This window comes from Ammodytes marinus (assembly GCF_949987685.1).
Source record: "Ammodytes marinus genome assembly, chromosome: 2".
Lineage (NCBI taxonomy): Eukaryota > Metazoa > Chordata > Actinopteri > Uranoscopiformes > Ammodytidae > Ammodytes > Ammodytes marinus.
In genome coordinates, this window is record NC_137231.1 from 20,614,788 (window position 1) to 20,631,073 (window position 16,286).

Consider the following 16,286-nt stretch of genomic DNA (forward strand, 5'->3'; position numbering starts at 1 on the left):
TAAATAAAAAGGTAAATGAATAGAAGCGCTCAAATTGTAAGGGGTAACACAAAAAATCCTCAGCCCCACAGTCTGATACTGTAGCTGAAAGCACTAGGGGTTGGATGGTCGAGCGGTTAGCAATGATGCATGTGACACCAGCGGTGCGGAGTTTAAACCCCACATCGGGGAAATTGCTTTTCCACAACCAAAAATGTTCCAGGAAGAAAGTCGGTGCTCAGACAATTGAATGTCCAAGTATGACAGAAAGTACTATCCCAAACGCTGACAAATTGTGAGCTTAAAATTATAAGGTACCAGATGCTGGTGTATTGAGAATCAATGTTTTGACATCCTAACTGGCAAAACTTTCATGTTGTGAAGACAGAAAATTCAAGGCCAACGGGCAGCTGAAGAGTGAAAACAGACCCACAGCAGAATGGTGTAAAATTAGCTTTTGATAATATGGGGATTATCCAGTTGTTAAAAACATAAAATTTAAAAAATTATCATTCATAATAAAAAATTAATCAATCTTCTTGTCGTTAACCACTTATTTGATTCTACTCAACATCAGATTGTTCAAATACTGTATATCCTATTAAACACTACAGCAAAGGACATGCATAATATCATTGTAAAACATCCTTTGATGAGTTCATCATCAAATGTGTGTGTGTGTGTTTGTGTGTGTGTGTGTGTGTGTGTTGCATGTGTGTGTGTGTGTGTGTGTGTGTGTGTGTGTGTGTGTGTGTGTGTGTGTGTGTGTGTGTGTGTGTGTGTGTGTGTGTGTGTGTGTGTGTGTGTGTGTGTGTGTGTGTGTGTGTGTGTGTTGCATGTGCGGTTACATGTATGTGTATAGGTTTCCTGATTGTGGGTGGGCCCATTAGCCCAAAACCTCTCAGAGCGTGTGGGTCAGTGGTTTAGAAAAAAAAAAATCCGAACTCGCACTCTCACACACTGACTAACCACAACACACATAACCACACCATCATGCCAAACTATATACAGACACATACACACACATACTGAAAAAAGACAACATTGCTCACACAAACCAAACACCGTGTGTGTGTGTGTGTGTGTGTGTGTGTGTGTGTGTGTGTGTGTGTGTACTGTGTGTGTGTGTGTGTGTGTGTGTGTGTGTGTGTGTGTGTGTGTGTGTGTGTGTGTGTGTGTGTGTGTGTGTTGCTTTATTGAAGTTTTATGATGGAACATGAAGACTGACCCTAATTCAGACCATATGACGGTACTAGCGTTTGATCTCGGCAAGCTCTCTGAGTCACAGAGGGGCTCACGGTGTGTGTGTGAGGTTAATGCTTACGCTCTCTCTCTCTCTCTCTCTCTCTCTCTCTCTCTCTCTCTCTCTCTCTCTCTCTCTCTCTCTCTCTCTTACACACACACACACACACACACACACAAAGGCAGAGCAATCCGAGTAAATTATTTTCCTTGAGCAAAGTAGCAAAGTAGGCTACTATACAACTATCCAGGGACATAAGCCTGCAGTTGAATTAATAACATAGAGACATGCATTGACTGTTTTAGCCCGTTGTGTTCTTTCCTTAATTTCATACCACTACAAAATCTATCTCTTCACGCTCAATATTGTTTTTTTCATAATCATTGCATGGCAGTACACTTAGTGAAAGCACAGATTGATCTGATTTTGTGCATTGTGGTGCAGTTGGGAGTTGACTGTGAATCAAACCCAGAAGACAAACAATAGACAACAAGCAATGAGAAAAAAATGGAACATTCCAAAATGACAGCGTTTTTTAAGCCTGTGAACTGTTATAAGCAAGTGCAAAAATGAATGCATCTGAAAGATAGTTTTAGTGCAAAAATCACGACAGGGAAACTTTGCTTTCACAGAAGAGGATTTTAGACAGTTAACACTTAGTGTGAAGTATGGAGACACAACACAGACATGTTAGAGCCAGAGCCGACCATAAAAACTGGAAGTAGTGTTGACCTGCACAAAGTGGGTACCTGCAGAATGATAGAATATATCTGCATACATTTATTTGTACATGTAAAACCAACAACTTGAAGTTTCTGGGAGGAGTTTGTGTCATTATTGTGTTGGCTTTTCATTTAACTTTCTAAAAGAAAAGCAAATAAGGGGAGCGATTCCCAAACTGTTTATTCTTTTAGGATCTCTTTTGCTCTCTCCCTCTGTCACCTAATCTTTACATCACTAAATGTTTTTTGAACATTCTGTATTTTGTTTTAGACGCCCTCATCCCATTACCCTTTCTTTTCTTCATTCATTTAAGTTCATTCGCCCTCATTTGATGACCTTCCTCATGCTTTTTTTTTCTCATTTACTTCTACCATCATGCCCTTTCTTTTAGCCTTTTCTTTCCTTGCCTTTCTTTCTGTCTCTCTTTCTCTCTCTCTCCTGAGATATTTCTCACTCTGTCTCTCTTTCCGTCTCCACTTCTTATAGTGTTTTCTCTTGTGCTGATAGTCTTTTCTCCAGGGAAATCTCCCACAGGAGCAGTACAAAGCTGTAAATTCCCCTGTGACTCTGTCTCTGTTTCCTATCACGTCCTTACAAGATTCACCGAACAGAAAAAGAGAGAGCGAGAGTGCACACAGAGGACACAGTCATGAGAATATGTAATAACACAAACACATACACACACAAACACTCATTGTATCAAGGGCTTACATCATGTGTGTGTATGTGAAATGGAGTGAAACAAAGATAATGCATCTTGAATGTTATTCCATGTTGTCTCTGGGCAACATTTTAATGATGCTTGTCATGATCCGCCAGGGAAAATTTGCTTACTCACCCACACAAACACAGTCAGAGGATTTCACAGAGTAAAAAAGAATACACACACGAATGTATCAAAACATATACCCCCAGAAAACAAAATAGATACGGTATGTGGCACAAAGCCCTCACAGTTCTTACAGTCCTGAATTAAATCCAGTGGACCACTGGTTTCCACTCAACAAGGATGTTCTCTCTAAGTTAGTAAAAGACAGAAGTTCACGCATAGATTTTGCGTGAGACACTTATAGTAATTTAATGTGACAATAACATCTTTCAAATGAGTCTGATGATGGCATTTTTGTAGAAAAATTAGACTGACCTGGTTAAAATGTATCAGTAAACGGCTCATCTAATGCCTGCTTTTTACCAATGCGGATGCAATGACAAACAGTTGGGACACAATAAGCAGGGTTCATGAACTCGTATGCGTACTTTGTGTGCACCCGGAGGATTGGAAAATGTACAGGATACCTTCAAACCTCAAATTGTTGCACAACAGTAACATTATTAAAAATGGCAAATGCCCAAGGAGTTTACTGTTGTTATTGTGGAGATTGTAGCAGACAAAGTAGTAGCAGTGCCATGCCATCGTAGATTCGTTTTTCTGTTGTTTGTTCAAAGTCTGATATGCTGCCCCCATTGGTCATGAGCTGAATTTTGTCTTGTGGGGTAATCATTTCTGAGGATGTGCACAACCAAAGTCGTATGGGCTGGAAGTGCTGGAAATAATCATGAGAATCTCATAATATCTGTGATTGTATTTTGAAATGGAGTTTGAGGGTTTCACTTGCTATTTGACCATCTTACCAACTCCTATTTTTAAATAATATTTGTATCCATATTAAAACTTACAATTGGGGGAGATTTGGGCGTTGGTCAATTACTTAATATATTGGCTTAAAAGTCTTTTTCTGAAATGGGAAATGCAAACTCCAATTTGCGGAGCATTTTCCCATTGATTTGGCACACCGATCCAATTGTAAATTGTAATACGAAGTTATTTTCTAATTTGGGATTTTATTTTAACAATATATCTCTCAACACTCTTAAAACTACTCTGACCACAGATGGAAGCATCTCATTTGTAAGTATGCCTATTTCCATGTGGTATGGGTTGGTGAGTGTGTGTTTGCATGTGCATGCATTAGCGTGTGTGAGATGCGTGTGTGTGGGTTGTTTGTGTGCGTGTGCTGTAGCCCTGGGCTGACTAGGGGAGGCATGTGGTGGCCATTTAGAAGGATTAGAACTGTCAGAGACATCAAGCTCGACTAATTATTCCGTTAGCACACTACACTGCAGGGATGGAGGGATACAATGTGTGTGTGTGTGTGTGTGTGTGTGTGTGTGTGTGTGTGTGTGTGTGTGTGTGTGTGTGTGTGTGTGTGTGTGTGTGTGTGTGTGTGTGTGTGTGTGTGTGTGTGTGTGTGTGTGTGTGTGTGTGTGTGTGTGTGTGTGTGTGTGTGTGTGTGTGTGTGTGTGTGTGTGTGAGTGAGTGAGTGTTAGTAAAGAGGGCTGCAGGCAGGAAAAGATTGAGGGAGAGTAATGCTAGAAAAAGATAAAGAGAGAGATGGAAGATAGATGGAAATGAATCGAGACAGAAAAAAGAGAGATGAGGACGGAGAGCAACTGTTAATACCCAAGGAAAATACACTTTCTGTACGAAAGATGGATTGATAGGTACAGAGCGAAAGGGCATATTTGGGGGTGTATCAGCGAAAAGCCCTGTGGGGACATACAGTATACAGAAGATATATAAAGCCAGGATTGGGGGAAAAAAACAATAGAGCAGGAGAAAAAAATATGCATGGAAGGAAAGAGTAAGAAGGAGATGTTAAAAAGGGAGGAATGGGACAGAGAGAGAGAGAGAGAGAGAGAGAGAGAGAGAGAGAGAGATGAAGGGTGACCTACCTCCTGCCTACATGGATGACTGCATTTCTAAACATCCCAACATGCACAACTCTGCCACTCGGCGGCAAAATCAGCCTGCAGCACCCAATCAGCCATGGCCTTTTACCACCTCGCCACGGGGGAAGTGTGTGCACGAGCTGAGTAAGTGAGTGTATTTGTGTTTGTGTTTGTGTTTGTGTGTGTGTGTGTGTGTGTGTGTGTGTGTGTGTGTGTGTGTGTGTGTGTGTGTGTGTGTGTGTGTGTGTGTGTGTGTTTGTGTGTGTGTGTTTGCATGGGTTTGCATGGGTGCGAGCGCAAGCGTAAGTGCGCACACACACATCTGTTTGTGTGAGTGCGTGTTTATGGATATACTGTAGACCTCCTCAGTACACTGCCTCTCTGATTTATCTTCAAACAGACAGCTCAGCAATCTCCTCTCGCACACCTCCGTCTCTCTCCTTTTTCCATCCATCCCTCCACTCACGACCTGTCTCTGCGATGCTCAACACCAATCCATCCGTCTTTAAAAATACCCTCCCTCTCTCTCCATCTAACCCTCCCTTACCCAAAATCCATCTGTCTCTCTCTATCCGTCCCTCCATCTGCATTCACTTCCCGCGGGGTAGACAATTTCCTGAATCCCACCGAAGTGGAAAGATTTCAGATTTAATACATCCCCCCACGCATGCAATGTAACCAGGATTCAGAGGATGAGGGTGATAGGGTTCAAAGAAGGAGAGGAGAAAAAGGATGGAAACTTGACCTGAGGTATATTTACGTTACCCAAACACATCAGTCTTTATCCAAATAGCATTTTTCCTCTGGTAACTCGAAAAATTAAACATATAGGCCTATCGTTTGACAAGACTATTGAGCCGACAGCCATGCTAGCTGCACAGTGAGTCTGCTCTTAAAACACAGTCTCGTTTGGTATCATGCTAACATCCCGCTACTATAATTGGAGGCGTGTGTGTGTGTGTGTGTGTGCGTGCGTGCGTGCGTGCATGCGTGCATGTGTGCGTGCGTCGTTGTGTGTGTGTGTGTGTGTTTGTGTGGCATCACTGCATCCCATGCTTCCAAACAAAAATATTTCCTAGGGGTCCTGGCAGGTTTTGGCAGCACTGAAAATAAAAATAATTAAGTTGTGGCGACAAAATTAATGATTTAAAACTTTCTATTTAGACACTCACCATACATACTCCTTCCAGATGCAGCTGACAGTCAATCATTTCCATCAGCAAAATCAATGGTAGCCAGCTCGAAATAAGAAACCTGCTTTTGTCTACCTCAGTCTGTAATCAAATTCGGTAAATAATTTTGAGTGTTGGCAAATCTGCGGCACAATAGTAAAGAATCGGAGGGAAATAGAAAAAGGCAGAAGTGAAGGAGCAGTGAGGAGGTTAGAACCTATGAGTGACCCGATGTGTTAAGTTGGAAAGAGGCTGTCACTTTATCCTGTGTTTGTTTTCTTCCCCCTCAGCAGAGTCTGACAGAGAGATAGTCACATCACATCACTCACGCTCCTGTCTTGCTTGTCCGTTTGTATTTACGTTTGTGACTCCGTTGATACATGCACCGAGCAGTCATGTGTCATGCCTCTGAGGGAAGGTTGTCAAGGTGGTGCGTAATAGTCGGCTTGAAACTCAGCATCATCACTGTGGAGAGACCCCGAAGAAAATCAGCTTCGACCAATCAAAACGTCTCACTCTCTCTGTGTCATCAGGCTATTAAAAAAATCCTTGTCCTGTACGTTTCTAAATATTTGCAGTTGTGGGCAAGTCATGATCAATTAGCCGCAAGCTGCTCTGCAATCATTAAACTGCACTTTAACTGTGAAAATGAAATGCACTGAAAGTGTCAACATCAGCTGGCAACAGCTTTTACATAGTATTTACCGTCAGCCGTGTGGGAGATAAGAGGAACTTCACATTTAAAGTGTGATTCCCTGTTTGGCAAACATCTGCAAAATGTACACCAACTACATCTGATGCCCAAATGAATGACAGTCATAATGAGGACAATACAAGCATTTTGCTTCATGATCGGTTCCCTCCAAATGCCTTGCTTGCTTTGCTGTGACTTTGATTTTGTCCAAAATGTGAACGTGTCATGGTCGTTCCTATGACTCTTATTCTTGTCCGGGCGCTGCAATGAGTTGAATTGAATTAGCAGGGCTGTTACCAGAGAGTACAGCCATTATTTCCAGTTTTACATGGATTGTTACACTGTCTCAAGGTTAAAACATTGACTTGAAGTATGGCATATGGAAGTAAGTAAAAACTGCAAAAACATTGTCAGCCTCTGCAGTTGTTGCTAAGAATGACTGAATATCAACATGCCATTTATGTTGTGTGACGGCCTTAACGTATTTCCAAACAGTTGGTCTTTAAAGAACATAGGACTACCTGTCTTATTTTGTTTTGGAGGCCATGTTGTGTTGCCATATTTTATTACATTGCCTTAAAAATTGAGGTTTAGGGAAATGTAATGCTGGAAATATGCAGACAGATTGATAGAGTCCCAGAGGAAGACAGATTTTTACTATGATCATTAAGGCTGGTGGATACTGCACTCTACTGGTCAGTGTAGGAACATGCACTTCAAGGATAGCAGATTTATGACAAGTCAAGATTATCATGTTGCATCTATCAGTTATATCTTTGTTGCTCTCTCAGCTGAATGTCACAGAGATAAAGAGAAATTTATAAGTTTAACCTAACTCAATGATGGTGATTTATTGGAAACAAACAAACAGAACCAAGAGCATGTAGAGGGAGAGCGATGACAAACAATTAAAGTCAAATTATGGGAGCATGCCAGGCCCATTAGCTACCAAAGATGATAATGAATCATCCTTGTGATTGATACTATTCAAATCTATATAGGGACAAAATGGTAACCAGTGGGGCGTTTAAAGTATGTAAGTGTGTGTGTGTGTGTGTGTGTGTGTGTGTGTGTGTGTGTGTGTGTGTGTGTGTGTGTGTGTGTGTGTGTGTGTGTGTGCGTGCATGCGTGTGTTTGTGTGTAAGTTACGAGAAAGCTGTAAACTGCTGCTCTCCAAATCATGTGAAACATTTCTGTCCATAATCAGATCTATGTATTAATTCATAAACTTGTAGCGCAAACTCCATGGGACTCCATTTTTGGTGTACAAGGGATGTACAAACATTGGCAATCAAACCTGATCTGTTTTAATCAAAAATTATGACACTAACTTGTATTTTGTACATTGGAAAAACAAGCTGAAAGAAATTCACAAGGTAAAATAACAGAAATAAAATATTTGCAAAAACTAAGAAATCTTTGTCTCTGAAGAAAATGATCCTTCTCAGAAATGGTCGCAGAGGTTCATGCACCCCTCACTCGGAGATACGCAGAAAAGACACTCACTAAAGTTGTAGTAACAAAGAAAGTCATACAGTTGGACTTTTATTGTTCTGGTTTGGTCATCATGAAGGAAAAAAAGACACATATGAGATCAAACGTTGTTAAAACCAATGTGAATGTAGTGAATTTAAAAGTAAAATGTTGTCTGTGAAATGAAATATTAGCAAGAGTAGATTAAATACATTTGAACCATGTCTTATATTGTGTGTTCTTTTTTTGTATGTTGCATTGTTGGAAAAAGCCGGAGATTGAAGAATTCCACTGCCAACAACTCAACTGTATTTGTTGTTAGCCTACATTATTAAAACATAAATACATTTAGTTGCAGTATTAATTGCAGCACCAGCAGTCATAATGGTAATGTATCATCATTTAGTAGCTGGAATAGCCCTAGACTAGTGGTCTTTTAAGTAGCCTATCTAGTAATTATGAACTGTAAACACTTGACCACTCTCTTGTTTCACGCATGCGCACCGCGTCATTGAGGGAGACCGTGTGAGAGCAAGTGAAGTCGTCGACACGAAACCAGAGATTTGACTCTGATTTGATCTGCGCTATCGATGTGATGATGTAAAGCTACAGCTCGCGGACGCAAATTCTTATTGAGCACGTTTCTGTAAACAGTTTGTGAAATTCATGCAGATAATCCAGGAGGCACACAGGATCTACACAGCCCCACCGCTGGCCCCGTCGGCACGGTGACTTCTAGAGGCAGGGCTGCCGCACCAGCTAACTCCAGGTAGCTATTTCATTAGCATTCATTGGTCAGCATTTCCAAAGTACATAGCGACCATTTTCCAGCCAGTGTGTTTGCAAATTTGTATACATTTATTTTCTTTTTGCCTTTTTGCCACATGTTTTTGTTGTAGATTTGGCCAAAACAAACAAACACGCCTGCTAACCTAGCATGCTACGTTAGCTGGCGAAGCTATCAACAATCATCGTGCTAGCTGATGTTTTTGGTAGGCAGCAGGCAGCAGATTGACGTCAAGTAGACGTAAATAGACACGAGCGTTTCCGACGAGGCTCTTCAAAATAAAATAAATTGAGCAGTAACTCACATGTCAGTTTACAACGACTGATAAGCATTACATGTTTTTGTTAACAATAGGTACTCTACACATGTAATTATCTCAGACTACAGTGACTTCAGAAGTTGGTGAACATCTTCACATGTTATTTGGTGTCAAAGAAGAGTCACTGTGGAAAATAATGCAATGGCTGCAATAGCCCAAATTAAAGGGTTTTAATAGTTTGTTCGTAGCGCGAATCCTGTTACTTAAAAGTGTACTGTTTTATCCTGAATTTATTTAAAAAGTAGCCCTTCATTGGCTTTCAAATTACTTTAATCAATCTTTAAACGATACTTACAATTGTTAAAGATGCGGATAGTAGGACTGGGATTATATTATTCGTTATATTTAAAACTTTAAATTATTGTTACTTTTTTTGTGGCGTTAAAAAGTATTCAGTTGAATGTGCCTTAAGCTGTGGAAATCATGACGTTAGATGTCTTTTAATTGTGTCAATTTGTCAGCGGTGGGGTTTCATATTGTGAGGGTTTTGTCCTCGTTTAATAGAAAAATTGTTACTTTTATTTTAAAAACAAGAAGTGCTCTTTTCTGCTGTGATTTCTTGCAGCTTCCTGGACCAATGGCAGCCACAGTGGCGCCGCTAACTAGCTAGGAAGAGGCCAGCTACTACTTGCCTCTAACAGACAGTTCAGTGTTTTTCTAAACTCAGTTTAAAGTGTAAAAAAAATACCTGCTTCGTCTTGACATTAGGTCGATGGTGAGCTAGTGATATCATTATACACTAACTACTTCTTTATATAGATAGCTGGGGCATAATAGTTTCTGGTTCATGCCTCCTGCCAAACAGAAACATTCTGTGTGTATATCTGTTTTCACTGGAAAAACAATATGTCACCAGGCTTTGTTGCACATTACGACACAATAGTAACAGTAACAGCCGCTACTCAAAATATAAAATAAAGGAAGAAAAATAGTATGCAGCCTATTTATTCTTGGTCAGTTCTACATTCAGATGCATCATCTACAGTCCTGGAAAAAATCAATCACGTGCAATCTGTCATGTAGATTCTACATTTCAGTTTTTTGTTTATACTGTTTGATGTTGATTTATCTTTGTAATCATTGTGGAGGTTGTATTGTTGTTGTGTTTAAGTTGTCTTATGTTGAAATAGGTGTTCCTAATATTTATCTTTATTCTAGTGGACATAATTAAAAATACTACTTGGCAGCACTACAAACTACAGACTAGTCTGAAATGACCCTAAAGTTAAACCAACATTGTTTACATCCTGTCACCTTTCCTCCCTGTGGTGGGATGTTCTTCCGCAGAGATCGGCCTCAACCACAGCTGTGTTACCAATTATCTACCCTGTGAAGATTGTCTCATCTCCGGCTTCCCGATTATGTGAATCTGTGTAAACACTAAACAGCACTTACAATTTTTCTTCTCCTTATTATATTAGAAAGTGCAGTCAGACGGTCAAATCAAGATGTCCATCACCAACACCCCCACCAGCAACGATGCCTGCCTGAGCATTGTGCACAGCCTGATGTGTCACAGACAGGGCGGTGAGAGCGAGACCTTTGCCAAGCGCGCCATCGAGAGCCTGGTGAAAAAGCTCAAGGAGAAAAAAGACGAGCTGGACTCACTTATCACCGCCATCACCACCAACGGGGCCCATCCCAGCAAGTGTGTGACCATACAGAGGACACTCGATGGAAGGCTGCAGGTTGGATGATACGTTTATGTCAATTCATAAATTTAGTACACACAGGCGCGCTTTCTCCTATTAACTATGGTATTGATTTGTTTTGTTGAAAAATGCATCTGTTAGTGATTTTTTTCTTTTTTTCCAACTACATTAAAATGATTTAGTCAACTGCTTTTCAATTAGGCTACATTTTAAACAAACAAAAAAGTTTTGTGAATTAAAACATACCCATGACAACAAGTTTGGTACCATAATAATAATAATAGTGTATTAGGGGTCTTCTCAATATGTTGTCCCAGTTGATCTTGGTGCCTTGCCTCTTAAAATATGCATAAGTGACTTTCCTGACATGTTTAAATCCATGATCCGCCTGTTCAGATCCTTGCTAAGCTCCTTAGTATTTCCCATTGTAGCGTTTGTAGGTGTGTGTGTGTGTGTGTGGTTAAAAGAGTTCATCATTAACACTCACAAGAATATAAGAGGCCTTGCCACATAGCTGATTTGTTTAAAAAAAACTGTCTACATCATAAATATTGATCATTTAAGGTATAGCTCTGCCCTAATCGATGTTGTAACTTGCTTTTTGAATATTTTTGACCTTACAAAATAATATATTATATTCACAGAAGGATCAAAATGCATCAATGTTTTATTTTTTTAAACGCGCATTGTGAGAATGAGAAGTGTTCATCCGTCCATCCATACTGAAAAGAATATTTGATTTGGCAATATGTTTGACCTGTGCTGGAAGGACAGTTAGAAATTAATGAAATCTGTTTTCCCCAGGTGGCTGGACGTAAAGGGTTCCCTCATGTAATCTATGCCCGGCTGTGGCGGTGGCCCGACCTGCATAAGAACGAACTGAAGCATGTCAAATACTGCCAGTTTGCCTTTGATCTCAAGTGTGACAATGTGTGTGTCAACCCCTATCACTATGAGAGAGTGGTTTCCCCTGGCATAGGTGAGTAACAGGGAGGTTTTTTCAGTAATTTTGGGGTTTAATAGAACTCAAGTTGTCCTTTTTTGTCGAGAACTGGAGTGAACTGAAATCAAAAGCTTTTCCCTGGTCCACAGACTTATCAGGACTGACACTGACTAGTTCTGGACCCAGTACAGGACTGATGGTTAAGGATGAGTACGATTTTGATGGGCCTCAAAGTCTGCCCTCCATTGATGGAGGACACTCCCTTCAGACCATCCAACACCCTCCGTCTGGCAGCCGCCCACCCCCCTCAGAGGCCTTTGCCCCCCCAAACCTGCTCCAACCTTCAGAGGCCTCCACGTCCGCCTCCACGTCGTCCTTTCCTGCCATTGCTGCTGGATCAGGCAGTAAGATACAGTTATAAAATATGTCCATGCGTCTGATGTCCCCATGTCTTTGTATGTACCTACATTATGATGCTTAAAGGTGCTGTAAGCGGAATGGTTCTTTTAGCTAACTTCCTGTCAGTTACTGCAGTTAGCAGTCCCCTCGCTCGTCCCTACGTCACCACATTAATGCACTGCGGTCTTCAAGCAGCGAGTTATCTAGCATCATCTCAGATCCATAAGTGTGATAAAACATGATAAAAACCATCAAAACAGACATTGGGAAGGATTTTTACCTGCTCCTGCATAAACATTCACCCATCTGTCGCTCTGGCGTGCACCGGCAGTGGGACGGGTGTCGGTTTGTAGCGTTCTCTCTTGTGATTGGATATACATTTCGGGATCCTCCAATAATTTTATTTGCCGATTACATGCAGAGCAGCTGACTGAGAGATCGGCTTTATGAAACGCGCACATTATGTAAGTGATCACTGTATGAATAAAGAGCGATTTAACATTTATGTTAACATAAATAAACCGCTTACTTCACCTTCTAAAGTGAAAAACAAGGAACTTTTAAATATTTCTTAAACAGTCAGATTTTTCCTCTGCTGATCATAATTTACATGTAACAACAAACCAGACCATCAGTGAAAATAATGCAATTTTTATATAGTTTTTCTTAATGCCTTTGTCATTGGTACGCACCCCCAGTAACAACAACAGCTGGCGTGGTAAAAACACTACCGCTTATGTCCGAAGTGGCCACTAGAATGAACACACACTGAAAGTTCCTCGTAGCCACTTTGAATATACAAGGTATTCCCTCCTGCTTCTGTTGTGTGAATTGTTGCTTTGAAGGCCCCCAGTGGTACAAGTGTGAGTTTGTCGTCTTTATCGGCTGGTCTGTTGATCTCTGACTTTTTCCCCTTTCTCCTCAGGTGCCAGTTCAACCTGGTCCAGGAACAGCAGCTTCACCCCCAACATCCCCCACCACACCAACGGTCATCTACAGCATCACCCTCCTATGCCTCATCCTACACACTACTGTAAGTAAACACTGTTGTTCCTATAGCAGTAAGTTCAATTCACTGACCCAATCATTCTTTTTTTGGGGCCAATTGAGCGATTGATCGTTCTCTCAATTATTTTTTCTTCACTTCAGGGCCGGTGCATAATGAGCTCGCCTTTCAGCCTCCTATATCCAATCACCCAGGTGAGAACACAGATTTATTTATTTTTATGACTATGACTTGAAGTCACAGGAGAAGTTTGATATTGCCTTTGTGTTGAGCAAGTGGCAGTGACATCAGGCTCTCCCCTCTTTTGTTCCAGCTCCGGACTACTGGTGCTCCATTGCCTATTTTGAGATGGACGTTCAGGTGGGGGAGACGTTTAAGGTGCCCTCCTCTTGCCCCATTGTGACAGTGGACGGCTATGTTGACCCCTCAGGAGGAGACCGCTTCTGCTTGGGCCAGCTCAGCAACGTACATCGCACTGAGGCTATCGAGAGAGCAAGGTGGGTGACTGTAAAAAAAAAAAAAAACTTACGTCTCATGCATTCTGAAATAACCCTAAAAAAAATTAATTTGTGAAAAAATCATAGAGCTCTTTTACATTTTGTAATTTAAATCTACACATCCGAGACATGGATGATGTGGAAAAACTATTGGGAAGCTGTGATGTGAATAAAAATGGACCATATTTTTGCCTGGCCTTAGCAATGCGGACAATGTGTTGATGTTAGAATCTATGAACGTTAACTTGACTGGGGATTGTTTCTAAAGACGACCACGCACTAATATTTGTCCTTTGCAGTCAGTCTTTTATTCAATACCATCCTCTGTCTCCTCTCTCTCTCCCAGGCTTCACATTGGCAAAGGGGTTCAGCTGGAGTGTAAGGGAGAGGGAGACGTGTGGGTGCGCTGCCTCAGTGACCACGCTGTGTTTGTCCAGAGTTACTACCTGGACAGAGAGGCGGGCCGAGCCCCTGGAGACGCTGTTCACAAAATCTACCCCAGCGCTTACATCAAGGTAGGGACATGGCCCATTGGACTGTAAAAAAAACAGAGGACATTTGTCAATGGTTGACATTTCATAAAATCTTCTTCTTCCTCTCAGGGGAAGTGCAAGCTGCAAACATGTTCATGCAATATCCTTTCTGCCCCCTTTGTTTTTTAAATACTTTATTTTTGGATATATATTTTTTTAAAGGACACAAAAACACAATTGAAAAAGTGAACACACAAACAAAAGTCAAAATAAACTAAAAAACTAACATGGCGTACTCTACTTAGCAGGTTTCTAAGGACCTTTCGGCCCCTTTTTTTATATTGTTTGGGTATTTCTATGCTTTTATTGATAGTGCAGAGAGATAGAGGTGAAATGGGGCAGAGAACGACCGCGGGCGGGAATCGAACCCGGGTCTGCTGCTGGGCCCGGCCCGGGGGACACACCCTACCAACTGAGCTAAAGGCGCACCCCCCCCTTTGACATTTTATACATTTCTACATGTAATTCAAAGAAATTCCCCAACCTGCCGCAATTTCCCATTATTTCCACTCACATGGATAGGGGCTATCATATGTTCACACAGGGATTGGCAGCCTGTATCCAGTGTGCGGTGGGCTGAAGTGCTGGTGAATGCACAGTGTTTAAAGTCTCTTCTCTCCTGCCAGGTGTTTGACCTCCGTCAGTGCCACAGACAGATGCAACAGCAGGCTGCTACGGCCCAAGCAGCCGCCGCAGCCCAAGCAGCCGCTGTGGCTGGAAATATACCTGGACCTGGATCTGTGGGAGGGATAGCTCCAGCAATAAGTAAGTAAATCAACAAAGGATTGTTGCTGGTTAATTTTGCATGACTAATCAAATAATCATCTATTTGGCTCAGCAATAGTTAATAAAATATCTCTAAAAAATCCCACACAATTAGTTTTTGAATTTTTGTGTTTATATAATTGACTTTAATATTCCTTCCCAGTTTCAATGAATTACATTTTGTTGAGTTTTATCGTAGCCCCCACACTGAGCTGCTTGTGACTCTCTCTCTCTCTTGCCTTCCTCCCAGGCCTGTCAGCAGCAGCTGGTATAGGGGTAGACGACCTGCGCAGGCTGTGCATCCTCAGGATGAGTTTTGTGAAGGGCTGGGGGCCCGACTATCCCCGCCAGAGCATCAAGGAGACCCCCTGCTGGATCGAGATCCACCTGCACAGAGCCCTGCAGTTACTGGACGAGGTGCTGCACACTATGCCCATAGCAGACCCACAGCCTCTGGACTGAGGGAGAGTTTCATAGCTGCAGAGTCACACTGCAACGTACAGTGGCAATGGAAAGTCTTCCTCAGTGAACTGTTCTGTGTGGAGAAGCCAGTGAAGCAGCTGTGACACTGAAGCTGTCCCACATTTGAAAAAAAAAACAATATATATATATAATGTCTGGTGTGTTTGAGGCACCTCTGTGCACTGTGACCCACACTGTGGCTTTTTAAGCAAGAGTGACACTTGCATGAGCCAAAGCCATATATTAAAGATATCTTTATTTATTATTTTTGATAGATGGCTTTGACTTGTGATGACTGGAATGGTGAACTGTAGTTAAAAAAAAAATTACATCATAGATAACCACGGTTATAAAGCACCACAACATGCACATAGATGACCTGTAGATCCCATTAAACTGGAATGTACTCACAGACTGTCCCTAGAGTCCACAAACACCAACTACTGACAGGCATTAGATTGACTGAACAATACCAGAACATCACAGAGGCTCTCATATCCAGCATTATTGCACCAGATTCTGTGGTGTCGGTTTTGTCTACTCGACGTGATGCTGACTTGCTGCCTCTCAGGCAATGGACAGGGCCCGGGACCACCCATAAGCATCACAGACAATGAAATGATCTGCACCATGCCCGAAATTTGACTCTTTGGACTCTTCTCGTCAGTTGTTGTCGAGCTACGGCTTCAGACCTTAAAAAACTGGCTGTGGGTGACACATTATTTTTCTTCTCAACTAAATCAAGATTGTCAAGTAAATACAGAGTCGCTGGCTGTTTGTTTTTTTGTTGAGTTTTTTATGACATGACAAACAAAGTTCAATTATCCTTTTGAAATGATGATACAATATGATGGTTTTTACTGACTTACTGTGATTTATGTAATTTATCCACTCACAAATGACCATACG

General features: G+C 41.5%; 1 protein-coding gene across 3 annotated transcripts; it reads left to right on the plus strand.

Annotated features, from left to right (window-relative positions):
* The first annotated feature begins 8,541 nt into the window (after nt 1-8,541).
* LOC307268168 (mothers against decapentaplegic homolog 4-like) lies at nt 8,542-16,148 on the plus strand. 3 transcript variants are annotated; one of them, XM_080050705.1, is made up of 11 exons: nt 8,542-8,783; nt 10,542-10,808; nt 11,577-11,751; nt 11,847-12,119; nt 13,040-13,147; nt 13,264-13,314; nt 13,434-13,617; nt 13,964-13,993; nt 14,033-14,132; nt 14,777-14,915; nt 15,166-16,148. In XM_080050705.1, the coding sequence occupies exons 2-11, from the start codon at nt 10,569-10,571 to the stop codon at nt 15,375-15,377; spliced, it is 1,512 nt and encodes a 503-aa protein (XP_079906831.1). In that variant the 5' UTR covers nt 8,542-8,783; nt 10,542-10,568; the 3' UTR covers nt 15,378-16,148. The 3 variants fall into 3 exon arrangements, with proteins under 3 accessions (XP_079906831.1, XP_079906832.1, XP_079906830.1); XM_080050706.1 differs by having other exon boundaries at nt 13,964-14,132; XM_080050704.1 differs by having other exon boundaries at nt 11,865-12,119; nt 13,964-14,132.
* Nucleotides 16,149-16,286: the final 138 nt, after the last annotated feature.